Genomic DNA, 25,407 nt, shown 5'->3' on the forward strand with positions numbered 1-25,407 from the left:
ATATTTAATATTTTAACAGTAACTAACGAAAATAATATTATTAAATTTTTTATTATCAAATACGATTATATTATTATTATGCATAAGTCAAATTATTACGAATAATATAATTTTTTAACTAGTAAAATACCACGTGCACGTATTGATTTGAAAATTCACTTAATCAACGCGCTACGCTCATTTTTCTTTTTGTTATTACTAGATTATGTCATCATATTGTTAACTAATAATACCTCAATTGTTAATGTTACTCGTATACTTGATGAATTTGTCTATTGGATAAAATTATTAAAATTATGAGTATTTATTAAATAGGGTAATTGTCTATTATTTGATTTACGATGAATTAATTTTAGTGTTAAAAAAATGAAAATAAATTCAACAAATAACAATTTTAGATACGGGATTGTTGTATCTAGTTATACGTTTTTTTTTTAATAGCGATAAAGTTATAATTGATATATTTTTATGTATATTAAGATAAAATTACATTTTTATAATTTAGTGCAAAACAAATTATGAAGATTGAAATTAAAAAATCACATGAAAAAAATCATAATGTGGGAATTATACTACTTGACATATAAATTGATGTTAGTTTATTAACATTAATTTGTTGAGATTATTTTATTATTATTAATTATCATTTTAATTATAGATTATTATTATTATTATTTTTAATTATTACAAGTATTTTATTTACCAATAATTTTATTTTAACTAATATGATTTATTTCTAGAATTTTCTAATTTTGGTATTTTTCGAAATTTACATTTTATTTTGAAATTATAAAAGGTTAGAATTGGAGGCAAAGAAAGAGAGGGAAACAAAATAATTCATAAACCAGGGAACTATCGGATAAATAGACTGAGCAGAGCACCGAGCCCATGCGATCGGAGACGATGAAAGAAAGAGCTCGGGAGCGTAAAAGACGGGAAGCAAAATGAGAGAAATCGTGCGATTTGTGTACAGAGAAAAAATGGCGAATCACACTCAGCTTAGGAGTTCAAATCTACGGCTGCCTTGGCTCGGAATTAAACTTGCAATCTGGTTAGTTCTGATTACTCTTCCCTTTTTAACTGTGTTGTCATTAGAGTCTGCAGAATTATATTTGAGTGATTGATTATTTTCCCCTTTCGGTTTCATTTTCTTCTGGTTTTTCAATATCGTTTGTATGTTTTTTCTTTCAATCGAGACTTGCGGTGAAATTCGCAAAACGTAGGTTAATGTCTTCTATTGCTGCTGTTTAGATTATTCGATAGGAAATTGCAACTAAATATTGATTATTGTTTTAGTTGTGGAAGTTTCTGATAGGATTGGGACAAGTTGTTTGGGTTAGCACGGTGAGGTCTAAATTTAACAGAGGAAAGGAAAACCAGAAAAACAAATATCAAACAGTTCTTCTAAAAACTTTACATACTTGGCATAAACAAAGAATGAAGAATGAAAGCAAAGGTACTTTCTTCATCAATATACGTAGCTGCCCCTAGTATTATGAAAACTCGATGGGACATTTCAGATATAGACAAGAATATGAACAAAACTATATTGTTATATCAGCTTCCACTGGATATACACAAACCAATCTCCAACAGTCCAAAACTTTTCCAACAAACAACCAACTAGAGGCGCACCCGTGCTATGCAAATAGCCTTTGTTAACTATCAGCATGAACAAGTTCTGCAGGTTATTCAAGTAGGTTAGAATGATTCTGCAAACAGAAATGAGTAGCGTGTAGGCAAAAGAGATGCTTGTTTCTTAAAGAGAAAACTTTTGCACGTGTAGAAATTGGAACAATCATTTAAAATGTGAAGAATGGATGCTACTGGAAAGTCCTATGTGGAAAATGGACTCTCCCTTCTCACCTTCCATAACCTTTATCTCTATAAGTTCTTGGATGGGCTGGCGACATATGGGACACTTCTTCGATAGAAGCCTTAATTCTTTTGCACACTTACTGCACATACACTGGAAAATGGAAACCAATACTCAGATACATGAAGCAAATTAATTTTTAGAGTTAGAAAGGAAGATGGAATGAGAAAAATGTCTGCGAACTGGAAAAAACATGGTTTTAGCACAAGATTTCTGGTAAAATTTCCTTTTCGGCGACTATCATTATTTCGGTTTAACAACATGCCAGAGAGAATTTCCATGTTCAGTTCTATCACACAGTTTAGAGCTATTGTTTGGTTCAATTCTTTGTTAACTATCTGTTCAAAAACCTAAATTGATTGGACATCCTAATGAGGCCAAAAGTTAAATCTTCAAGCTTGACTCCTAGGCCATATAAACAAATGAGGTCTGCTTTGCTGCTGTAAGACCAACTATTAGCGCCAGCTTACACCTTAAAATTTTATATAGAAAAAATTGAAGAAATTAAGTGGGCACAAAATCAGGGTTCTCACCATATGTCTACAAGGCAAAACTGCCGTGTCCTTTGGCTCTGCCAAGCAAATAACACATTCCTTCCCAGTATCACTATCACTGGGATCAGCTTCTTTTGGATTTCCAATTCCATAAATCTCATGTAGTTCGTAGCGAACTTCATCTATCCACAGTATCTGCTTGATAACTTTTACTTGAAACTGGCCTTCATTATTCTTCTCTATAACCGCTTCAGTGATTTGTGCATTTGTTCTTGGGGATTGATCCAATCCCACATTCAGTGGAAAGCATGTTTCTGCAAATATGACAAGGGGGAAACTGTCTTCTTTTGGGAATGGTTTTGATAGGTCATCCAATTCAAAGAAACCCAGGTCAATGCCAGTTCCTGAGGGCTGAGAGAATTTCTGGCCCAATCCTTTATGGAAAGGAATTCGTCTTGGTGTATAGATTTCAGGGTAGAGTGGGGTTAACATACAGTCTGTATCTTCTTTGGCGAAGTATAGAATGGTGATACTGTGATTAAATTAAAGGAAAACGGGAAATCTGTCATATAGATCAGCATTAACTAGTCCTACAGTTGATGCATAGTTAGCTAGTAAAAATAAATCACGATTTAATAAGAAATACTAGAAAATTGAAAGATGAGCAATTGAAATCTGCAGAGGAAACACCAAACAAGAAAGACCAGCAAAAAAAGCGCTAAGTAACATCTGATGACCTGCTCCAAACAACCTTGCATTACTGTCATGGTAAATCTGCCTTTTCTTCCTGAAACTCCAGAAAAAACAACTGATATCTGATTATAGGCTACTACCTGGCACTTCATTCTAGATACTTTACAGAACACCATAATTTAGTCCCAAAATGAATCTTGATAATTTATAGAGCAAAATTGATAATTTACTTATTATTAGACAATTGCCTGAACCAGTCCCAAATGAAGATGTCATAATTTGCCAAAGAAATCTGATTTACTGTTTAAAACTTGTCTGATTAGACAGTACCCATCATTTTGTACTAGATTTGTAGAGTACCTTGTCCTTAGAAAAATATGAAGGTCTTACTGTTTCCTAATCTTTATGATGTTTCTTGGCTTAGGTTAAGTGGCTTTAGTATCTGTAGTTTCATTATCTTATTTATTCCGGATTTTTTAAAGCTGTTTGTCTCCATCTTGAAGAGCATTTCAACACTACCTCACTCTTCAAACTTTAACATATCATTTTACATAATTGTACATAATTTCCTGAAAAGTAAAAGACTACTTGCTATACTCATGTCTCAGCCAACAATCATCTATCTACTTGGAGGAAGAAAACTGCAGCACAAAAAATTAAACTTCACAATAATGAACACAATAAAGATAGTTTAGAAAAATATGATTCAATTCTTCAAGATAATTCTCATGTCCCCAGTTGAGTTCCCAAAATTCACTTAAGGTACCAAAAAAGCAGGACGAACAATTGGAAACAACACAAAAATGAAAAAAACAATACAGACCTGCCGTCAACAAGAGCATCAAAAGTGAAAGAAACCAAATGGCAATCCAAATTGTTCTCATCTAAAACAAGGGTGATGGTATCCTTGTGCACGTTCACATTGCTATTGATCTTCTTGGTACTATTGTGATCCACGTAAGGGGGTGGAGCAATTACCGGAAGCACTGTTTGCTGCTGAGAAGGGATCCCCCTTCTGGGCTGATGATCATGGTAGGGGCGGTAGCTGGAGTAACCGCCAACGGGAGGAGCGTAGTTGAGGGAACTGTTGATATGGGTATTGTAGGAACTAGAGGGAGGAGTTTGTGTTTCTGGTGATAATGATGACGATGCATTAGCTAAAATCGGACGAATTGGATTATTTTGAGGACTGCCATAACGAGTGTTGGCAATGTTAATACTACTACTAGTCATGGAAACTGCTGTTGGATTTGTTGAAGAAGAAGAATTAGAGGGAATTGGGTTTTCTGGTATAGAAGGAAGAGGTGAGTTATGATGGTTATGATGTCTTCTTCTAAATTTGCTTAAGGAGTGCCCCATTTTTCTGGTTTTCTGATAGAGAAAATTCAGATACAGATACAGATAGAGCTGGCTGAATATACAAGCCAGCTGTGTTATCATAATTCCCTAAATAATCTAAAATTTTTACTTTACGTAATTCTGAACAAGGTATATAAGCTTTAAAATATAATAATAATAATATACGGATTTGATATTGGTTTCTACAATAATGACTGTATTGTGCCTTTTCATTTCTTTAATGCAAGATATTTAAACTCTATACTCCTGTACATGTATTACCTCTTCCCCCCTGCCCTGATTATCGGAATTGTTACAATGATGATTGAATCTGACCTAAACGAAAACTATAAACAAGTCAAAATAGATAATACAAAAAATTGCATTAGCTTTATGACACTTCGGCATTGTAGAGAGTTAATAATTGCTTCTTTGATGGAAAGAATCATGACATATTGTCTGCAACTTTTTTTATTAAATTCACTGTAATCTCGTGTGCTTTTGATTTCTAAAATGGAGCATGTATTTTTTTAAATTGTTATTTACAAGTGTGAAGAAAACTTTACCTTGAATTTTTATGTTTTATAAATACATGAACATTTATATATTTATAAATTTAATAGAAAATTGCACCTTAAGTTTTTATGCTTTATAATTAACTTTATAATTACAATCTTATTTTAATTAACTTAAATCACAAGTCTTTTAACTAATGGTAGTTTATTAACTGGTGTGAAAGGTTGTGAAAGTCATGTGATATTGTATGTATTTCTTGTATAATATAGATATAATATTTTCAGCCCGTTTTACACGAAATTAAAAATAAGTTACAAGTTGTAAATAAGGGGATTAAAAATTATAGGCTTTTGAACTAATAGACACTAGAAAAAATAGGGGTTTTATGTTTTTTTTACTTAAAAAAAATGCATAGTATGTGTATTAAATAAAAAGATAAGAGCTATTTTGTTAATTCTCTATATACTTTCATTACAGCCAGCTTTATTTAGATGGAACATTTATTATACTTCTTCGGCCAACCCCTCTTGCAACTTCCAACTCCAAGCCAATGGCTCATTGCATAATTTAAAGAGAATAATCGCACAATTGATTCCTTCTCAATAAAATTCTCTGTCGATTTTTTTTTCGTGCTTAGTTTAAAGCAAACAGCATAATAAGATAATAACTTAATTTTCTTTGGGCTTACCATTTAGAAGAACTATATGATTAATTTGCATTTTTTTCCCCGTAAAAATGAATTTTTTTAAGGGTTAGTGGACGCATTTGGCATCAAGACTATATAACTCATAATTAAGTTTTGTATGCAACCTCAAATTTTCTACTTTGAAAAAAGAAATTTGCCACTTAGAATATTTATCATATTTTTAAAACACAAAGGTGCCATTTTCGTCTATTTGTTCTGATTAAGCATTTGTTCCCTTTGCGTGTCGTTTTCATACTTCTGGATATATACAAGTTTCCTGAATATATATACACGTATGCATATAATGTATGTATATGTGTATATTATAGTTGGAAAAAAATAATGGCACTAAAGTTTCAATCTGTATACTTTGTTATTATTAAGTAGTTTAAGTATCAAATTTCGATGTCATTCATGATTCTTTACGTCAATTTACTAAAGGCTAGCCTATTACTGGGAATTTCTTAATCTATATATCTTATCCAGGCAGAGAGGTGCATAAAAATTTATCACACAATGATATTATGTTGAAATGAGAAGTAAATCCTGATTTGGTGAATCTTTTCGAGTACAACCCAGAAGGAGAAAATAAGTATATGGTCAAAATATGAATATCTTAGAATGTTATTTGTAATAGTATAAACTATTAGGAAATTGTTCCAAATTCAGACCTAATAAAACTTTTCTTAATGGGGGTTAAACTCATTTTTTAAACTCAATGAATTTTAGTGTTAAACCCAAAGTAAAAAACAAATTGATCCATGAAAAAAGTTCAATATAAAAAAGCACAGCTTTATAAGAAAGCCCATTAAAAAGTTTAAAAACGAAAAAACAAAACAAAAGCCGAAATTGAAAAGAATAGTATAAGCTTATACAATATTATTATTGTTTTAGTTTGAATTTCATGTTATGTAGCTTGTTTTCTAATAGATTGTTCTGTTCCATTTGAGTTACCTTTTGCCCATGTTATAAAAGAACATGATGTTTAGGTACCAAGCATAATTTCGGGTTAGCTACTTCTCTTTTGTTTTATAAGATTAAGTGTGTTGGTTTGTTTCATTTTTTTTTTCAAATGAAGTGAGTTGGTAAATCTTATCCGTTTGTCCTTTGACATTCGCATGAAGTCAAAAAAAGAAGTGTTATTTTAGGTAAGAGTAGGAACGGGAAATTACATTCTTAACACGACCGACATACGTGAATTAATTTTTTTTTTTAACGTTTTACATAATTGTGAGATTACTATGTATTTATAGTGCACGCGAAATTCAGAAAGCTTCTTTGTGGAGTGTTTTGGGAGACTAATAGCTATAAAATAAGTATAATTAGCGAGAAATCTGTATTTCTTTCCCGTAATTAGTCACCAGAAATCTCCCAATTCCGGTGAACAAACCAGCAGAACTCTCTCTGGAATGTATTAAGAATGCTTAAGGTCCATAAAGCAAATGGTGTTTTTTCGCTTGTGTGGGTGGGTGAAGATCACGTGATTTGGAGACTTGAATGACAGTGAGATTGTAATGTAATTCTATCTTATTGTACATTATATAGGGTATATATAACAAGATTGATTTGTAGTTGGGGCCTACTTGAATTCGATTCTTATCCTGTTCTGGAACTAGAGTTAACATGGAACCAAAATCTGATGGCCATATGAATAGCATGACTTGCAGATGATGAGCCCCTCTCAATCACACATGCTCAGAGGCGAGAGAGAGAGAGAGAGGATGCAAGAGACAAATGCCCCAACTCATGTAGATTGTGATGTTCTACTCTCTTGTGGCAGCTCAATATGGCAAGTCACTCTCAGCGGTTAGTTACTAAAAAGAGTAGAATTTGTTAATTTAGCACTATAATAATTTATGGTAGATATAAAATTTCTCACGTTTCTTACCCTTAAATTCTTAGATGTCCAATCTTCTTCGTTCCTATCTCATTCACGTTTCTTCATTTAAACGAACATTTTCTTTTTATATCGACTCATTCTCCACCTTTGCTGCAAGAAACATTGCTCCGGTTATTATCTTCATTTAAACGAATTTTTTTGTTGTTGTTTGTCTTATAAAATAAAACTTATAATTATTGTGTTGTAATTTATCAATGCACTGCTCGAAATTATTCGGGGTCATCAAATGAGAAAGTGTCGGGACGACACCTTAGGTTCATACAACTTGTTATCCAGTAAATTATAGTGAGAATCGTAGGAGACTAGTAATTAGGGGCAACAGTCCTTGTCTTTTTTTTTTTTCTCTCAAAACTTGGGTTGTATAACCTATTAGATTCTTTCGTTCTCAACCCATTAAAATTTGAGGCAACAGAGAGCAATTAGAGTACGTAGACCGAAGCCCAGAAAGTAAGGATCAACATGAGGCGTTGGGTTGAGAAACGAGAGAAGCAAGGCGCATGGATTATATGTTAGTTTAGAGAAATGGGATTTTGACTTGTGGGTTGGTGGGGGCGGCGGGCTGGCTAGAAACTCAAGGCACGTGATCTTCGTAGGCTTTAAATGGTTTTTATGTTTGGTAGGGATATCCTATCGCGGGTCCTACCACTAGCTACTATATAACCTCCTCTCCATACTCTCTCTTTAGTTTTTTTTTTTTTTTTTTTTTTGAGTTATCAATTAAGTGATATATATATATATATATATTAATTATAATTTATTATCAATTAAGGGATAATAATGTGAATGTAGATTTACTTTTTTAATACCAATAATTTGAGTCAAATCAAATATTTTGAGGGTTAAAAAAAATATACATATATATATAATAATTATATAATTGAAAAATAACTAGAGTAGTAAATTGGTAAATTTTCCTTGTAATAAAATCAAAAAAAGAAGAGAAGGGTAAAATTGGATGGTACATTGATATGGTATATTGCGACAGATGTTGAAAATTTGCAAAAGCTGCCGATCTTTCTCTCTGATACAGAGACAAAGACCATTCCTTACAAAATACAAAGCAAGGGACGAACAAAGTACATGACTCATTTTTTTTCTTTTTAATTTTAAAAATTTTTTTTAAAAAAAAAATATATATGTAATAAAATTATTAAAATATAATTAATTTAAATATTATAAAAAAATAAATAAATATAATTTGTTCTATAATTAATATAATTTTCATATATTATAAGAATTACGTGATTAGACATTTTTCCAATTAATTATACCGATGTTGCTAATAAAAATATTTTGTTTTATTTCTTTTGTTTTTATTTATTAATAAGAAAATTTACTCGATTTTAATAAAAAAAGTTGAATGAAAAATCTTTGTTGACCTACAAAATGAATAAAGAAACTGTGTGTTCTTTTTGTAGTAGCCACACACACACACACACACACACACAATCGAGCAAATTATATGTGTGCCCTCCTAGTATGGGAAACTCTATATTTCTCCTATTCCTCGTCTTCTTCCTCGCTTTGCATTTCCCGTAAAACCATCTCCCTGCAACCCTCTTTATCTCTTTCTTTGGATTCTTCACTCTTTCTTTTTCTTCCATGGAAACTAGCACCATTCCTGCACGGAACCATACCCATGATCAGAACCAGAGCCACCATTATTATTCCTTGTCTCCTCCGCAGGGCAACCGCCAGAGCGCTGGCATTAATTTGGCTTTGAATTCAGTCATCATCATTGTCATCTCCATCGTCTCCATCGTCGTCCTCTTGGCTATTTTTGTAATCGTACTCATGCTCCGTCGGCTCAAATCCGCGAGAAACAGAGCCAGCTGCAAAGATGACAGTGGCGGCAGTCTCCGCAACAATAGTACCAGGTTCGTTGCTCATCGTACCACCATAGACTTCACCTCCAGTCCAGGTAAACACTACCCACTTCCGGATTCCACTCAAACTTGAAACCCAATAGAGATAATAAATAATAAATGATAAAATCCTACGCCAATTGACATTTTCTTTCTTGTCGAAACAGTTAACTTGTGTTTTTTTCTTTTGTTCTTTTTTCCCATAAATTTCCTGCACATAAATTGGTGTATTTGATCTGGGATTTGAGGATTGGTTGAAAACAATGGCAGATGTGAAGGGAGGGTGCTTATATGGGGCGAATCTGAGCCGTGGAGATCCGGCCGAAAAATACAGAGGAGTCCAGGTTTTCACGTACAGGGAACTGGAAGCGGCGACGGAGAGGTTTAGTGAAGCGAATGTGATCGGAAATGGAGGGTTTGGTGTGTTTTACAGAGGAGTGCTGAGTGATGGGACTGTTGCGGCGATTAAGAGACTGCACAGAGATGGAAAGCAAGGAGAGCGTGCTTTCAGGATGGAGGTCAGTGACTTCATTTATTGACTTTTTGTCTCTATTTGCTCTTCTCTTTTATCTTCTCAACCTGTCAAACTTGGATTTATTTACTGTAGTCGAAGGTTAATGGCAATTTGATTTTACTTATATTTACTGTTAGTGACAAAAATCCATGATGGGTATTGCATAAACATTGGAGAATTATTTTATATATATGTTAAAGAAATTGTTTTTACGAACGAATTATTTCATAAAATGGGTATATATTAATGTAAGTTTTTTTGGTTATTAGAAGAAAATTTAGGGTGACAAACAAAAATCATGACGTAAAATTTTACGAGTTTACTAGTGGATAATAAGAAATATACTGTGTCAACAAAAATAATTTGTTGCAAAAAAATAAAATATTAGTTCTCTAGAAGAATTTAGACATCATGGACTAAAATTATAAGAACTGAAAAAGAAAAAAGCAAAATTCAACTATAATTTAGCAGTTAATTGTGCACAAGAATTTGAAATGAAATTTTACTTACTCTTTTTTACTATCTATTTATTAGTTACATGATTTGTATTTCTACCTTTTTTTTTTATAAAATTGTGAGTTTAAATTAAATTATGCATTTCACTGTATTTTAGTTATTTGATAAAATTCCACTACACTTTTCCGCAAATTAAGCTAGTGTTTACCGGTCGAAATAGCATTTGTAATGTTTTCAAGTGGCGTACATCATCATAAAGTGTGCATCAACTATCAAAAAGTTGGATTTGTAAGTCAAACCATCTTAACTTAATTCCTAATCAATAATTAAAAAGTCAATGCTTAGCACTATATTTCTATACTAGTGGTGCAATCACTCACAATTTCTTCCACCATTCATGAATTGCATTCAATTTTCTCTACATGGGTTTGACAAAGCAACAGCCTTTATCTTTATTGCAGGTTGATCTACTAAGCCGTCTGCATTCTCCTTACTTGGTGGAGCTACTTGGCTACTGTGCTGACCAAAACCACAGACTCCTTATTTTTGAATTCATGCCTAACGGTACTCTCCATCACCATCTCCACCAACCCGACAATCAATACAGGCTGTTGGATTGGGGAACCCGATTGAGGATCGCCCTCGATTGTGCTCGGGCACTCGAGTTCCTCCACGAGTATGCAACTCCAACGGTGATTCACCGTGACTTCAGGTGCACCAGTGTTCTGCTGGATCAAAACTTTCGTGCCAAGGTGTCTGATTTTGGATTGGCTAAGATGGGATCAGACAAGATCAACGGTCAGATTTCTACACGTGTGATGGGGACCACCGGATACTTGGCCCCAGAGTGAGTGCTCCATCATCCTTCTTTTTGTTCATTTGTCTGTTTCCATTAGTAGTACTTCGCTATCCGGTGAGCAAATATTGCAGAAACTACAGAAGCAAATGCACATGGGGGGGTTAGGGAAGGTCCCCGTTAGCCATTGGGCATTCTGTCATTTTCTTAATCAATAATCCCATACCATGGAAGACCCATTTGGATACTGCCTTTATTTCACATTAAATATCGTCAAAGTTTAAGTTGACATTAATTCTTAAGCATTTATGATGACTGATACTTTTCTTCAGCACTCATTTCATAAAAACATATTTCAGACAACGTACTTTTTCACATCTAACTATCAGGTTAAAATGAAAAGGATGAACTATATCCCTAAAGTTAATATTTTTCTTCTTTTGAAATCCCTAAAGTTATATTCTAAAATCTTCTGAATATATTCTTTTTTTCTTGGCTCAAGTGAGCATAAGACAATAATCTTGAGATGCCAAATTTCTGTAGTAGCAGTTCTTAGTTTAACTTGGAACAATGGAGAAAGTACTTCTATAACCATTTCTTTGGTATTGTAGGTATGCTTCAACCGGAAAACTTACAACGAAATCAGATGTTTACAGTTACGGAGTGGTTCTTCTGCAGCTCTTAACTGGGCGTACACCAGTTGATACTAAGCGTCCTCCTGGGGAACATGTCCTTGTTTCATGGGTTAGTAGCAAAGACTCATCATTTATGCAATTCCATGTACTCCTGGCTACTCTATACCATGCCAAGAAATTGAAATAATTACCTATTGAAACTTTTAATAACCCGGTACTGTTATTGAGGTCTTGATATCATGTTTTTCAGATTTATATATATATAATCTTGAGATCTCAGAGCGTGTAAATATGACATCCTAGTTTTTTACATTATTTCATGTAAGCCAAATATGGGAAATTGTAGATTAACATGTATGCATCAATACATCATGCCTCACTAGTAACCATATAGTGGATTGCTCTTAGCATCTTTAGCTACCAAGTACTCACTTGTATATAAATATACATTGGATAATCTCCTATTAGCTTAAACTTTTAGCATATTGATACAATCAATTAATTTTACATGGTATAAGAGGCAGATGCCTCGATTTCACATCCTAACTGCTGCTCAATTTCTAGTAGTAAAGTTGCAGCACGAATTATAGAAAATCCGTGCTTAATCCGTTTTTTGTCAAAATGAACCTGCGCACGAGGGAACTTGTTAGTCATCAATATAAGCACCGACTCATATGTCTATCTGGTAGTTTGACAAAAGTGCTTGTTTGGGATTACTCTACTTAAGAATCATCATTCTATAATAGTGTTAGTCATCTGCACTTTTTGGCTAACTACCAAACAACAAAAATTTTATGTTTCTTGACAATGGTTGAAGTTCAGAATTCTCAGAAGTGCTTGTATATGCTATAACTTCTCAGGCCCTTCCAAGGCTAACTAACAGGGAAAAAGTAATGGAAATGGTTGACCCAGCTCTACAAGGCCAATGTTCAAAGAAGGATCTAATTCAGGTGAGGTTGCTCTACTCTTAAACTTACTATTGATGCTAAAACTCCAAGTTCCTTTTCCTCAATGATTGCTATTGTACTCCTAGGTTGCTGCCATTGCAGTCATGTGTGTGCAGCCGGAAGCAGATTATCGCCCACTAATGACAGATGTCGTTCAGTCCCTAATCCCTCTTGTTAAGAACAATAGCTGCATTACTTCCTCCGGTTCCTCCAGATTTCAGCCTCCAGCAACGAGTCCCAGATATTAGGTTCACCTTTGGTATACTGCAGCAAGATGATAATATGCGGTGCTAGTTCTTCGTCAAAGTGGAACAAGCCAAGAAGATCATTCTGCAAAAATTTCACTGTAAACAATAAGAAGTATATTCACCAATTTGCTGCCTGGAGTTTTTTTTTGGTTTTTCTCTTGAAATCCCTGCATGGTTTCGAGAAGCCTTCATTTGAGCATAGAAAGTGACACTGGTAGTGAATGCGCCACCAGTTAGGACGACTGGAAAAAGCCATTTTAAAGGTGCATAATTGTATTAAAATTTGAGTTTGAACGAGTTCCTGTTGTATAACGGATCATTCAATCGGACTCCTTGTAGGTGGAAACAGTGATAGGAGCAATGAATGTATAGGGACAAGCATCTTCCAGGACTGCAAAAGAAGGTAATTTCTTGTAATGTTAGTAAACAAGATTATAGATATGTTGTAAAGAGGTTAACTGATTCCATTTTGTAATATTACACCATTTTGAAAATCTAGAAACTATTTTCAGACTGAACTAGTGACTATTGTCATCTCTTTATTTAATTAAACTCAATTATTACAAAATAGTTAAAATTTTAGGTAAATTATAAAAGTAGTTTACAAAATTTAGCACTCACTATAATTTGGTACATAATATTTTTTTCATTATAATTTGTTCTCTAATGTCTTTAATTTGTTTCAAATGTTTAGCTTTCTTTTATTGGCTAATGGAAAAAATTAAAATAATTAAATCATGTTTTAAATATTTTACCATTATTATCAAATATAAAGAAATATAAAGGAGACAACTAATTATTGATTAATTACCAAACCATTTGCAAAAGAGGCAGATGGAGGAGGAATAGCAAGTTCAGCTGCCTCCCAAAGAACCCAAAAGAAGAATCTTGAAAAGAGCATTTTGTCATATCTTGTGTTTGGACCTCTTGTATGTTTCTCTCTTCAATACCCTTTTGATGAAATATTTACACATAAAAAGTATATGTATCCCAATATTTATAAGTATTTGTCTTTTATTTTAACTTTTTGTTTTCAATTTTCATATGTACTACTTTAGAGAAAAAAATTTTAAAAGTGTTCAGAAAAAGAGAAAATTCAAGTGTAGAAAAACTGATTTGATGCTAAAAATTCCCAAGCTCGATTTGCACCAAAAGATACTGAGATATTGTTTTATTTAAAAACAACAAACAGAAATCTGAACAGAGCTTTAGCCCTGCCTTCTTGATTAATCATAATTTGAGCAGTTTCTTATATCAAGAGACCAAGAAATTATGATCTAATCTATCACCTACGGCAAAGGAGGTACAGGATTTCTACTACTCGTCAGTTCCAAGCTTTCTTAGCACTTTACTGACCTGACCAAGGATACCTCCAAAATCTCTCCACAGCATACCCAAGTATAACATGGTTCTCAGATGCTTATCAAAGAGGGATAATTTGAAGGCTGGAAGATTTTTTATTTCCATTCATTTGCACATATATGTTCTTTTACATCGTGTTCCTAAGTCCCATATCGAACACGAAAAGACCAAATTTACGAACTTTGCCATGGGGGTCAGATGTTGCTCTGATATCCCAGCAAACAGATTTACAGATAGCTCTAAGTCCTTAATGCATAAAGCAGCTGAAAGATGTTTTCGGAGCCTAAAAGAGATAATCAGCATATCTTCAGGATTAGATTCTAAGGTCTTCTATTTTGGATCATACGAATATTTTACCTTACAAGCTAAAACGACTATCATGCCAACATGTCGACCTGCAAATCTAAGAGGATATTTCATTGCTGCTTGAAGCCAGCCCTTACTTTGGACGCCAGGGAAGCAGATTATTGGTTAGTATGGAACACGTATTCGGACGGTAGAGGGACCAGACTTCATGTCCTCCAGTATAAGATTCAATAATGCATGAGCCACAGGACCTTCTTTGCCTACAGAAAAGCACAAATCTCATTGTCAATACTTTTTAACCAGCAAATAATATTTATATTCAATCACTAAGGAAGGTAACATGTTTGTTCAAGTTCATGAATGTTAAAATTCTCTGCAAGTTTCATGGTAAAAGATTATCAAGGAGAATCTCTTACCATCACCAATGACTTGGTCATCCCACTGAATTACAGGACGGACAAGAACTCCACTTCCAATAAGCATCATTTCATCTGCTTTTTTTCCTTCTTCCACAGTCACATTTCGTACACTTACTGCACGGAGCTTTCCTTCTCTTACCAATCCATCTGCAAACATCAAGACCCTCTTGGCTGTGCATCCACTCAAAATTTTATCAAACTGTGGCATCAAAAGCTCCTTGTCCTTGGTAACGAATGCCACGTTCATATTAGGCCCCTCAGCAACAAACCCATCACCATCCAGCCAAATGCCTGCATATGCACCATTTTCTTCGGCTTCCAGTTTCGAAAGAACATTAGGAAGGTAATTCACATTCTTCATTGTGGCAAATTCTGGGGGTTTTATAGGAACTGATGAAGTCACTACTTTAATGCCTCGTGAATCAAAGGTAGAGAGATCTTGAATCACAATAGCATAAAGAGCTGTCTGATAGCAGCCAGTTGAAGATAGCTGAAAATCACCAGGTCCCGCTGAAAGCCAATATCTTAATGAGCCCTTCTTACACTTGGAAGCACTTACAGTTTGAATGAGTATCCTTCTTATGTTCTCCCGATCAAACGGGGGATTAATCTTTGCCAGGGATGCAGATCTTAAAAAACGATCAAGGTGTTGCTCTAATTCATAGAGGTGTCTGAGATGTGGAAACAGAGAAAATAGTTTGCTTTGTGATTAAAATGTAAAATGGTGTTTAAGTTTTACTATATTTAAATATTGGATTTTAATGCAAAACAATAGTGTTAAAGAGAGCGACTCAATGAATATAAACCTGCATAGATCATCGAGTTAGTCACTGTAGAATTATATCTCCTATGACAAATATGGTAGGGGTCAATAATAAACAAAATAAGACTACATATAACCTAAAAAAGAGGTTAGATAAGTGTACAATTAGTATTTACAAGAACTGCAGCAGATCACATATATTCCCACTAAAATGCAGATGATCTTGAAGGAATCAAGGAATTAAACACACGGCGTATAATCAATACCGACGAAACAAAGTCAAATCAAATTAATTCACAACTCTAGTTATAATGTAGCAAGCTAGCAATCACTAACCCATCCATAATAGCAGCAGTGTCAAAGACACCGTGCCCCCTGTGCACCATGTGGTCATCCATAGGAATCAGCATAGCTGATGGCTCTGTTGTTATTCCACCAGAAATATTAGAGTACATGGCCAGAAACTGCTGTTTTCCTTTGTAGTTTTCTCGGCTTCCTTTGATCCCTTCAATAACCTTGACAAACATGCATATATGCACAAAAATCAGTACTAACATAATTTACACAAAAAACCCCTATATATACAGCTGGGTTTCCCATTGTATTGATTTATGACACACAATCACTAATGCAAGTATAGGAAAGAAGTAATCAACCCAAATATTAACACACTGAACCTCTAAATTCCTCTTCCTTCCCTTCAAACACCTAGCTTCAAGATTGTCAAAGGGATATAATCTAAAACATCTCCTGTTCCTGTACGTTATGAAATGTATCAAATTGATACCTGACCAATTTACTCGAATTGAATCAAGTAGAAGTTTGTACTTTTAACATTATCAAATTGGCACTTCAAACTAAAAAGTAAATCTGTTAACTTTAGTATAGTTTTCTTGTCCAAGGACAAACTAGAATTTTCAACAGATTTTGCTCTTAAACAAAAAGATAAAAATAAAAAAGAAGAACTTTTAAATAAAAGAACAGTCATCCAAAAGAACAAAAAGGGAGCATAGAAAACAACCTCTGAGGAAGAAAGGAGGGGAATATCTGATATCTGACCACTAAAATCTGCCAAACAAAAGTATGATAGCACCGTTACAACTCAGAGTCAATAAGCTCGACGATGAATACTAGCCAAACGCAGAGTAAAAGCACAAGTCAAAATCCAAAATCTGAAAATCGTTTCATAGTCAAGAAACGGAGAGAAGTAGAAGCGAATTATCTGAGCATACGTTAATTAAAGCGAAAAGTGACAAACAAAAAACACTAACCAGCAAAAATATCAGGACGATCAGAACTCCTGGAAATCCTCAGTCGATGCAAGGACGGAGACCGGTGATTTTGACATGGAAGATTGGGGGAAGAAATTAAACGGGAATCATGAAGATGATCTCTGTGTCTCGAGGGAACATGCGGGTTTTGTAAAAGAGGTTTTGGGAGGGGAGCAAAGAAAGAAACCATGGGAGGTTGAAGCAGGAGAGAGATGAAGCTCTGGTTGAGAGTTCGAAGCTGGTGAATGATCTTGCATTCAAGATTTTCAAACTCTCATGTCGCAAGCTAAAGGTTGGGCAGTGGAGCTGAGATTCCGCCGGCCAGTCTGCAAGGAATAAAATAATTCCATTTCTTGTGTTCATAGATTCAAAGAATCCATTTTTTTTTTTGAGAACTATGTAATGCATATTAATTACTGTTGTATTAAGTAAAACCCAAAATTTAGATTTTAATTATGAACTTAAATAATCTTATTGATACTAAGTAGGTGTTGAGTTTTTCAAATCTAATACATATATATATATATATAATATAGTGCTTTTAATTTAAATACATATGCAGCTAAATTTAATTAATTAACATTTTAATTGACTCATTAAATTTTTAATAATAAAAAGATAAATCAACTAAAACATAAAAGTTTTATTTTAAAAAATCAGACTTTATAAATTTATTTGTTATAATTAATAATTATTTTTTTCCCCATAGTCTAACGTAAACCCTCTATACTTTAAATTTAAACATTTTGTATATTAAAATTAATAATATTATATCACATTACTAAGTATCATATTAGCAATGCAAAAGCTATTAAAAAATAAATATATATTAAATATGAAAATTTCGAAGTTATAAATTTTATATGCACAGTTAATTTGAGTAACTATGCATAACCAGGTTACAGAAGATTCTGCCATCCATGGAAGTAGCAGGAGGGAACAGTAGCATAACATGAGAAATCATTTCAGAGTTGCCAATAAGCACCAAAACTGATTAATATTATTAGTTCCTCGGATCGATAACACTAAGATTATCTACCTCTATAACTTCAAATTCGTGAATGGATAAAACAACAGCTTCAAATAAACATCCACCTCTGCGGAGAAAAAGAGATAGGACAAGGATTGGCTTCAGATTTAACTAGCAAGCTATGTTAGACAGACTAACCTGAGCATCAACAGCACAGGATCTTATGTATAATGTGTCTAACCAGCTTACTAACCATCAGGCAGAAACATTCTTCTGCCAGCACAGACAATGAGCACAATTCGACTCTTGTTATTTAAACTCTGCGCTTCTTTCGGAGTCGGCATCCATTATGTGGTCGTCGAGTTGTGTCTTCAATATACACAATAGGATTCTGGTCTACTCGAGAATTAGTGAAGCCATCTCTGAAACTCAGGATTGCTTGCTTTTTCTTCTTGAAAAAAGTAAAACCATTCACTTTCATTACCACTGACTTCAAGCCCATTCTTTTAGCCAGTCTACCAACGTGCTCAGCAGTTGCTTCAGCATTATACCGCCCCCCCTTCAGTTCTGGAACGCATCCAGACGAGGCCCGACATTTTATGTTCCCCTTGGAATCAGTCACAGTAACAAATGTATTATTCCGCAAAAGTTTTATGTGTACAAAGTCTGCATTTTGTTCAATGTGACCCCGGGGTTGTGGAGAAAACCCCATTAGGTTTCTGCCATCTCTTCCTACTACTCCTCGCACAAAATTCATGGACATGGAATTCCTCCCTGTTTCAGCTTCCCTGAAGCCTCCAGAATTCATAAAACTCTGGAGAGATGGAGGGTATTGAGAAAAGACATTTTGATTTGAATTAACTGAACCCATATTCATTTCTGGTCCTCCAACTTTTCCTGAATTTTCTCGGGCAGCAAGATTCTCAGAAGGGTAAGAATCACCCCTGGAATTATTAAAATTACCTCCGGAATCACCACCAGTTTTAAATGAATCTTTTTCTATTATGCCTCGCACAAAATTCATGGACATGGAATTCCTCTCCGTCTCAGCTTTCTTGAATCCTGCTGAATTCATAAAACTCTGGAAAGATGGAGGGTATTCAGAAGAGAAATTTCTATTTGAATTAACTGAACCTGTATTCATTTCTGGTGCTCCAACTTTTCCTGGACTTTCTCCTGCAGCAGGACTCTCAGAAGGGTAAGAATCACTACTCATTATTAAAGCTACCTACAAAATTACCCCTAACTTGAAGGATTCTTTTTTTCGTTCAAATAATATCAAAAAGAGAATCTAATAAATAATACCAAGTTCATTTACCACAGACAAAAAGACTAGTTCATGACAGAATATAAACAAACAAACATCAAGATCTCACCAACAAATCAAAAAATGCTTAGAAGACTATATTATATACTGCTGAAATAAACACTTCGGTGAAGAAGAAACCCTTAGCTTATGTTTGGGAAAATCCAAACTTTTCATGAAATGCATCTGCAAATCTGCACTTAGTTCAATTAGAAAAAAATGATAAAATACTTTCCAAAATATTAAAGAAGTGATCCATATGATACTCTGTGGTCCTAATTCCACTAGAGATTCTGCTTGAGATCAATACTTTTGTTATCCTAATATAATTTACATAATCTCCTCAATAAGTGTGTATTCGCAAATAAGTTCAACAATATCTTATATACTGATCACTATTAGATTTAATTGAGAAAGAAAAGAGAGAAAAGAGCTGCTCATACTTTGAATCTGAAATCAGGCCACTTTCTACAAAACCATGGAAATGAACATATGTTCCTTTTTTTCTGACGAACGAGTTTCAATAAATTAGCTCATATTCGATCAGCAAGAAACAAAATATGCACGAAGCAAACTATGTTTTTAGTTGATAAAGTCAATCATGACAAAATTAGCTCTATTAAGCAAGCAATTTAGCAGAAATCAAAAGCAAGCTCGACGCAGATCACACGTTGAGCTCATCAATCAAACGAAACAAATAAAACCCTGAAGGAGGAAATAAATCTTTAAGCCCTAAAATAACATGAAAAGAGAGAAAACATAAAAGAAAAATTACTTTCTCTATATTTTCCCGTTAAACAAACAGCGGGCAAGACAAGAAACCTACCTGGAAAACCGCCAGATTTGGATGAAAACTGAGAGGCCCATTTGAGGGAATCACGACATCGAAGCAGGGACAAGCGGGCATGGCTAACGGAACGGAGAGAATACATCTTCTGTATCGATTAAATATAGTTAGAGGCATGATTGTAATGGAAACGATCGGATTCTCAAACACCAACTTACCTGCCGTTACTGTACTATTTGGAGCGGCGCCGGCGGAAAAAATGTTGCTTCGGTATTTGAAGAAGCAGCGATACGAGTTTGAGGATATTAGAGTGGCAGCGTCGAGCTCGACTGAAAAGACGGCGCAGGGAATTCGTATTTTGAGTCGCGGCGTATGCGACGTCGAGAAGCAGAGGAGATACCGTGAGAGGTAGAAATGGCAAGACGTCGATGGGAGGAGATGACGGTTGTAGCAGTTAGGGTTAGCTGATGCGGTTTCTAGGACGCGCACAACTCCATGGATAATTAAGATTATAGGAATATTATAGACTTGGATAATTTATTTTTTTATTAAATAATTAATAACTTATTATAATTATGTGAACTCGCATTTTAATTCATTGGTATCATTCTGCAAATGAATTATTTTATATTAAAAAATATAGATTTATATTATATATATTTACCAATTTTCCATTTAAAAAATATATAAAAAAACAAAAATCTCACTCCATAAATTATATATTGATGATTTCAAATTTATTTTAAATTATTATCGAAACACTTAATACTGATTTGCCTTGTACCACACCTTTAGAAATACAATGCTGTTGAAAAATTGTGTAACCATGAACAGAAATATGATAACATAATATACTGATTGAGATCAAGATAATGATACATGGAATTATAAATTATTTTCGACCTTTAACCACGCTCGACCGGGATAAATCATATTTGTTCTTTCCCCGAGTTATATCCAAGGCAATTTCCTAATCTATTTCGCGTGATCAATCAGTCGCGATGGGTTTTACATTCGCGTTAGAAGTTAGAAGGCGAGGCAATATCAGCTTGGAGTTCCTTCCCTGGATTCCCTAATTTCAGCTTGTGATCCATTGTCAGTTGTCAACACAGTTTCCTCTTCTTCCGAATCATGTGATCTGCTTTTCTTCTTACCGATCTTATCGGAGTATTTGGCAAAAGCAGTAGACAGGGCAGATTTAAGAGCGGCTTCAGGTTCTTTCTTCTTAGGTTCACTTGCTTCTTTATCCTCCACCTCTGCAGCTTCACTTGTTGGCCCGGGTACGTCCTTCTGGACAGGGGGAGGTTCAGGGGCAGCAGGGTGGCTGGGACGAACACGCTTGAATGGTTCGTGGAAAGTGTCATATAAGCGTTTCACCTAGATCATAAATTGCAGCAAAGAAGATCACTAATAATCAAAAGATTTGAATTGAGTTTAGTTCAAATTTCAAGTATATGGAATAAGAATGAGAACGTGATACAACCACAAATGAAAAGAACTATATTTTAACTTTTTTAAGTATTATTTGGACCATACAACATGGTAATGATCATGAAACGCAAACTAATGAGAAAATCAATAGTACCTTGCGTTCTCCTATACCAGGGCAGCGAGCTAGATCTTCCGCTGATGCATCCATGAGATTCGAAAGAGACTGCAGAAAGATGACCAGCAGTTTCAAAGAAAAAAAATATATAAATAAACAAAAGTTGCCAAATAAAAATATCCAGGGAGCAAGGCAAGAAGCATACCCCAAAAGTAGAACCAAGGGTGACAACATCCGTCCTGTTAATATGCCGAACACTTGTAAGAGCATGGTTTAGCTGCAACAGGAAAAATAGTCCCGGCTCAATCACTTAAAAGCAGGAACATGTGTATGCCTGATACTGGTTTAATACTTTTGCTAACTGTCTGCTCAGAGATAAAGATTTTCCTCCTCCATAAGAGATAATTTATAAGAGCATAGCAGCATGGAGGTATCAGAAAATGTTTTTACCCGTGACAAATAGTCTGTATCCATATGGCCTTGTATAAGATCTGCTGGCTTGTTCTCATATACTTTTATAGTTTCCAAGTAACGAGCACATTCTTCCAAGCTATACCAAATAACATCGAGTTCAATAAAGAATATCCATATTGAAGCACGTTTCTTATCTTTTTTTTTTCACCACTCAGTTACTGGCAAAAGAAACCCAAAGGCAAGTGAATGAAAATTGATAAGTTTTAGAGAACAGACATCCTCCTACTTAGCCTTATAGAATAAATTATTACACATACATATATATATATATTTATATATTGAGGAGAAGAGTTACAGAATAATATTAACTAGTGAAAAAGATAGCAGTATCAGACCGCTACACAACCAAACATATTTCATATTGACATTTAGGCTTTATAGTCATTTCTGGAGAAATCGACATACCTCCAGGCACATAATAAGGTGCAATCATGAAGTAATGCGGTTTTAGTAACTTCAAGCAAAGGCTTAATGACATCCTCCTGTAACCAATGGTAACAGAGTGAATGAGCAACATAGAAAGATAAAAAGCTACCGAACTTAACATCTCTATGGACATCAAATATTGCTAAAGTTTTATATCAAAACAACTATATCAAAGGACGAGCAAATCATTTAAAAATCAGGCTTACCACATCAACATGGCAAAGAACAACACGAAGCTTAAAATTCTTTTGTAATTCTCTTATACGATAATATAGGTAGTCCGGATGTAGTAGATGATACCGAAGACTGCATCAAGTGATCATTCTTATAGTTATTTCGTAAGAGCAAGTTTGAACATGCATCTAATACACTAGTTAACATCTAATGCAATGCATTAGTCAGCCTGCAAAGGCATTGTATTAGAACCAAGTCAGCTGGATCAAAATACACAAATTTCCCGATTAAAAAAAAGGAAACTTTGAGAGTATTGCCAACGTGACAAGATTTCAAAGACTGATGTTATAGTGTTTGATAAGTGAAAATGCTAAATAATAAAGACAAACATCAACCAGCCATAGTATATCAAGTATGATGAATCAGAGAAACAGATTCTGTCAAATCTTTAGAACATTTAACAAACTCATTTGTAATTTTACATGCACAGAAATGAAAAAACATGGCAAGTTCTGGAATTCCAAACCTGAGATAAAGAGCACAGGAGTTCTGCCCCAGCAAATAGTCACAAACAATATCTGCAAATGCCCATCTCACATTTCTGATGCATTTTAGCAAAGGATTCCCTTTCTGGATAAGACAGGAGGCAACTTCTACTCAGGAGAATTCTTGAGAATAAAATAAAAAGAATGCGAACTTCTTCAGGAATTTTATGCACCTAATCTAAAAAGACTACTAATGGTAAAAGCAGGTAGGTTCATTGCAACACATGTTAAACTTGAGTGAATCATGATAAGCAAACAATGCATAATTCCACCCTAAATCGCACAGTTAATACTGAGGCTATGTTTGGAACAAATCTAGAGTTTATGGAATTTATTTGTAAATCTACAGCCAAATTAACTAGAAGATAGTCAAAATTCTCAATAAAATTGTAAAAATTAACCTCATTATTCTTCCAGTACAACAGATATGAACTCCTAATTGAACTTTACTGCTAATTCAATTGCAACTTCTAGCATCTATTCGTGATTTATTGGCATTGTTTATGATGTAAACATCTTTTCATTACGATTTTATATACATATAGTCATATACACATCAACATTACATTACAATTCAAAAAAAAGCCTTGTAAGAACACTTCTACAGAAGGTATTCTATGTTCTAATATTCTACACAAGCATAAATTTTAAAGGCAACTACTAAAATTTCATGACCAACTATATCCTTACAGTTTAACAACCAGTTGCCATGAGTAACACTATACCGAGACTCCAGAAAACATCAAATTTACCTGTCTGTGGCTAACAATGATTGCATTGCGACTTTGAGTATAATTCGAGGAGGATGAACCAACGGCAGTTGCTGAAGCAGAGCCCACTGACACTGCCGGAGAAGAAGAAGAAGAAGCCACATTGGGTTTACCAACATGGCTAAAAAAAAACCGTTTCCATATCAAACACCACATGAATTATTTCAATCCAAGTAAAAATTACTTTAGCTTTCAAACTAAACCCTAATCTGTAATTCCTTAAAGTGCTTTCCCCGTTCTCTAATCATCCCAATATTTTAAACGAAAAAACAAAAAAAAGAAAAAAAAAAACGTTTCCAAAAGCCAAGAAAAAATGAACAGAAATTTTTTTAAAAAAAAAAGCCAGGTGCATGATTTGTTGTGAATTACAGAATGAAGATTACCTTGGCGTCGAGGGAGCAGGTAGAGAAGGTTGTAAAGAGGTAGAGGGATCGGAGGCGGGAGGCGGAGGGGAGTAAAATTCAGAGGATTTGACAAAGGAGAAGGCCTGAGAAAACGATTGCGACGGAGCGAAGAGAGAAGGTGGTGTTGATTTAGACTGCGAGCTCTCAATCACTTCTTGATATGAAGGTACCCCTATTACTATCCGGGTCTTCTTCAAGCTTTTGGCTTCTGGATTTTCCGAAGCTTCCGCTCCTTTTCCTTGATTCTCCATCCTCACTTTCTTGTTGCTTCTCTAATTCGGTGGCGCGCGGTTGTTGTTGCTCGCTGTTAATGGAGGTTCTCGGGTTGACCCGCTTCTCGCAGGCCCAACCCAAAAATCAGGGCTTGGTTCCGTACCTGTTTCGAGTAGCCGTCAACGGGAAAAGTAGGTCCCTTCCTGGTCCGTTTTCTGTTGATAAGTTTTAAATTTTTATTAGTTAATTATTGAAGAACTATATTTTTTTTAAAAAAATAATTATTTAAAATTCAAGAAAATTCGAATTTTATAATAATTAAACTAATTATTTTAAGAAAATTAATTAAAAAATTATTTAAATTTGTAAAATTAAGATTTTTTACCAAATAATTAATACCAATAATTAATGCCATCCATATCGGTCCATAAGGTTGTGGTCCAATAACTTATTATTTTTCAATTAAATCATATCCTGAAAACCCAACTTGCCAATGCATAAAGAACTCATTGCCTTACTTTGAATTTGATTCCACAGCACATTCCAAGTTCACATTTGATTTCAGAATTCATGAATTTTAAAATAAAGTTAGCAAATAAATGAACAAAGGGTGTGTTTTTTATGGGTGTTAATTTATAATATAAGGTATTTATTAAATTATAATATATATATATAAATACTAACGTTTAATATTCAAATTCTTGTAAT

The 25,407-nt window shown here is 34.2% G+C and overlaps 5 protein-coding genes across 12 annotated transcripts; 1 reads left to right on the top strand and 4 right to left on the bottom strand.

Moving 5' to 3' along the window:
- The first annotated feature begins 829 nt into the window (after positions 1 to 829).
- Positions 830 to 13,481, top strand: LOC110815499 (Protein kinase superfamily protein). 4 transcript variants are annotated; one of them, XM_088214896.1, is made up of 7 exons: positions 830 to 1,051; positions 7,258 to 7,408; positions 9,638 to 9,885; positions 10,799 to 11,184; positions 11,745 to 11,877; positions 12,629 to 12,718; positions 12,802 to 13,481. In XM_088214896.1, exons 2-7 carry the CDS (start codon positions 7,270 to 7,272, stop codon positions 12,961 to 12,963), a joined length of 1,158 nt encoding a protein of 385 aa, XP_088071022.1. In that variant the 5' UTR covers positions 830 to 1,051; positions 7,258 to 7,269; the 3' UTR covers positions 12,964 to 13,481. The 4 variants fall into 4 exon arrangements, 3 of the variants coding, with proteins under 3 accessions (XP_088071022.1, XP_088071023.1, XP_088071021.1); XM_088214897.1 differs by having other exon boundaries at positions 7,270 to 7,408; XR_015817533.1 differs by lacking the exons at positions 830 to 1,051; positions 7,258 to 7,408 and adding an exon at positions 8,902 to 9,423 and having other exon boundaries at positions 12,802 to 13,226; positions 13,303 to 13,481.
- On the bottom strand, positions 1,390 to 4,555 carry LOC110815525 (putative E3 ubiquitin-protein ligase LUL4). The gene is made up of 4 exons (XM_022043353.2): positions 3,887 to 4,555; positions 2,410 to 2,902; positions 1,867 to 1,969; positions 1,390 to 1,681 (listed from the first exon to the last, which is right to left on the bottom strand). Exons 1-4 carry the CDS (start codon positions 4,501 to 4,503, stop codon positions 1,659 to 1,661), a joined length of 1,236 nt encoding a protein of 411 aa, XP_021899045.2. The 5' UTR covers positions 4,504 to 4,555; the 3' UTR covers positions 1,390 to 1,658.
- Positions 13,482 to 14,397: 916 nt separating the features above from the next.
- ADCL (D-aminoacid aminotransferase-like PLP-dependent enzymes superfamily protein) lies at positions 14,398 to 17,514 on the bottom strand. Of its 4 annotated transcripts, XM_022043357.2 has the most exons (6): positions 17,085 to 17,178; positions 16,835 to 16,881; positions 16,491 to 16,569; positions 16,150 to 16,328; positions 15,048 to 15,721; positions 14,398 to 14,891 (listed from the first exon to the last, which is right to left on the bottom strand). In XM_022043357.2, exons 4-6 carry the CDS (start codon positions 16,266 to 16,268, stop codon positions 14,797 to 14,799), a joined length of 888 nt encoding a protein of 295 aa, XP_021899049.1. In that variant the 5' UTR covers positions 16,269 to 16,328; positions 16,491 to 16,569; positions 16,835 to 16,881; positions 17,085 to 17,178; the 3' UTR covers positions 14,398 to 14,796. The 4 variants fall into 4 exon arrangements, with proteins under 4 accessions (XP_021899049.1, XP_021899048.1, XP_088071025.1 ...); XM_022043356.2 differs by lacking the exon at positions 16,491 to 16,569 and having other exon boundaries at positions 17,085 to 17,514; XM_088214899.1 differs by lacking the exon at positions 16,491 to 16,569 and having other exon boundaries at positions 16,835 to 16,985; positions 17,085 to 17,223.
- Positions 17,515 to 18,062: 548 nt separating this feature from the next.
- On the bottom strand, positions 18,063 to 20,659 carry NFD3 (Ribosomal L18p/L5e family protein). Of its 2 annotated transcripts, none has more exons than XM_088214903.1 (3): positions 20,366 to 20,659; positions 20,187 to 20,295; positions 18,063 to 19,230 (listed from the first exon to the last, which is right to left on the bottom strand). In XM_088214903.1, exons 2-3 carry the CDS (start codon positions 20,290 to 20,292, stop codon positions 18,368 to 18,370), a joined length of 969 nt encoding a protein of 322 aa, XP_088071029.1. In that variant the 5' UTR covers positions 20,293 to 20,295; positions 20,366 to 20,659; the 3' UTR covers positions 18,063 to 18,367. The 2 variants fall into 2 exon arrangements, with proteins under 2 accessions (XP_088071029.1, XP_088071028.1); XM_088214902.1 differs by having other exon boundaries at positions 18,063 to 19,278; positions 20,183 to 20,295.
- Positions 20,660 to 20,974: 315 nt separating this feature from the next.
- Positions 20,975 to 24,988, bottom strand: ERCC1 (nucleotide repair protein). The gene is made up of 9 exons (XM_088214898.1): positions 24,466 to 24,988; positions 24,065 to 24,203; positions 23,294 to 23,397; positions 22,800 to 22,899; positions 22,573 to 22,649; positions 22,144 to 22,243; positions 21,899 to 21,970; positions 21,733 to 21,801; positions 20,975 to 21,524 (listed from the first exon to the last, which is right to left on the bottom strand). Exons 1-9 carry the CDS (start codon positions 24,735 to 24,737, stop codon positions 21,192 to 21,194), a joined length of 1,266 nt encoding a protein of 421 aa, XP_088071024.1. The 5' UTR covers positions 24,738 to 24,988; the 3' UTR covers positions 20,975 to 21,191.
- Positions 24,989 to 25,407: the final 419 nt, after the last annotated feature.

This window comes from Carica papaya, chromosome 3, assembly GCF_054855325.1.
Source record: "Carica papaya isolate Zhongbai chromosome 3, ASM5485532v1, whole genome shotgun sequence".
Lineage (NCBI taxonomy): Eukaryota > Viridiplantae > Streptophyta > Magnoliopsida > Brassicales > Caricaceae > Carica > Carica papaya.

Excerpts from the sequence above, each read along its gene's own strand:
- LOC110815525 (XM_022043353.2), bottom strand. The coding sequence starts at position 4,503 with ATGATAACACAGCTGGCTTGTATATTCAGCCAGCTCTATCTGTATCTG. Across the intron at positions 1,970-2,409 it reads TTTTGCCTTGTAGACATATG|TGTATGTGCAGTAAGTGTGC; the intron begins GTGAGAACCCTG and ends TCCATTTTCCAG. Across the intron at positions 1,682-1,866 it reads AGAGATAAAGGTTATGGAAG|AACTTGTTCATGCTGATAGT; the intron begins GTGAGAAGGGAG and ends AATAACCTGCAG.
- LOC110815499 (XM_088214895.1), top strand. The coding sequence starts at position 9,105 with ATGGAAACTAGCACCATTCCTGCACGGAACCATACCCATGATCAGAAC. Across the intron at positions 9,886-10,798 it reads AGCGTGCTTTCAGGATGGAG|GTTGATCTACTAAGCCGTCT; the intron begins GTCAGTGACTTC and ends TCTTTATTGCAG. Across the intron at positions 11,878-12,628 it reads AACATGTCCTTGTTTCATGG|GCCCTTCCAAGGCTAACTAA; the intron begins GTTAGTAGCAAA and ends ATAACTTCTCAG.
- ADCL (XM_022043356.2), bottom strand. The coding sequence starts at position 17,274 with ATGGTTTCTTTCTTTGCTCCCCTCCCAAAACCTCTTTTACAAAACCCG. Across the intron at positions 16,329-16,834 it reads CCCTCCTTTCTTCCTCAGAG|GTTATTGAAGGGATCAAAGG; the intron begins GTTGTTTTCTAT and ends ATGTTTGTCAAG. Across the intron at positions 15,722-16,149 it reads ACTGCTGCTATTATGGATGG|ACACCTCTATGAATTAGAGC; the intron begins GTTAGTGATTGC and ends TCCACATCTCAG.
- NFD3 (XM_088214902.1), bottom strand. The coding sequence starts at position 20,267 with ATGCCCGCTTGTCCCTGCTTCGATGTCGTGATTCCCTCAAATGGGCCT. Across the intron at positions 19,279-20,182 it reads TCTGGCGGTTTTCCAGGTAG|CTTTAATAATGAGTAGTGAT; the intron begins GTTTCTTGTCTT and ends TTTTGTAGGTAG.
- ERCC1 (XM_088214898.1), bottom strand. The coding sequence starts at position 24,737 with ATGGAGAATCAAGGAAAAGGAGCGGAAGCTTCGGAAAATCCAGAAGCC. Across the intron at positions 22,650-22,799 it reads TTCTTTGCCATGTTGATGTG|GAGGATGTCATTAAGCCTTT; the intron begins GTAAGCCTGATT and ends CATTGGTTACAG. Across the intron at positions 21,971-22,143 it reads ATACAGACTATTTGTCACGG|CTAAACCATGCTCTTACAAG; the intron begins GTAAAAACATTT and ends TTCCTGTTGCAG.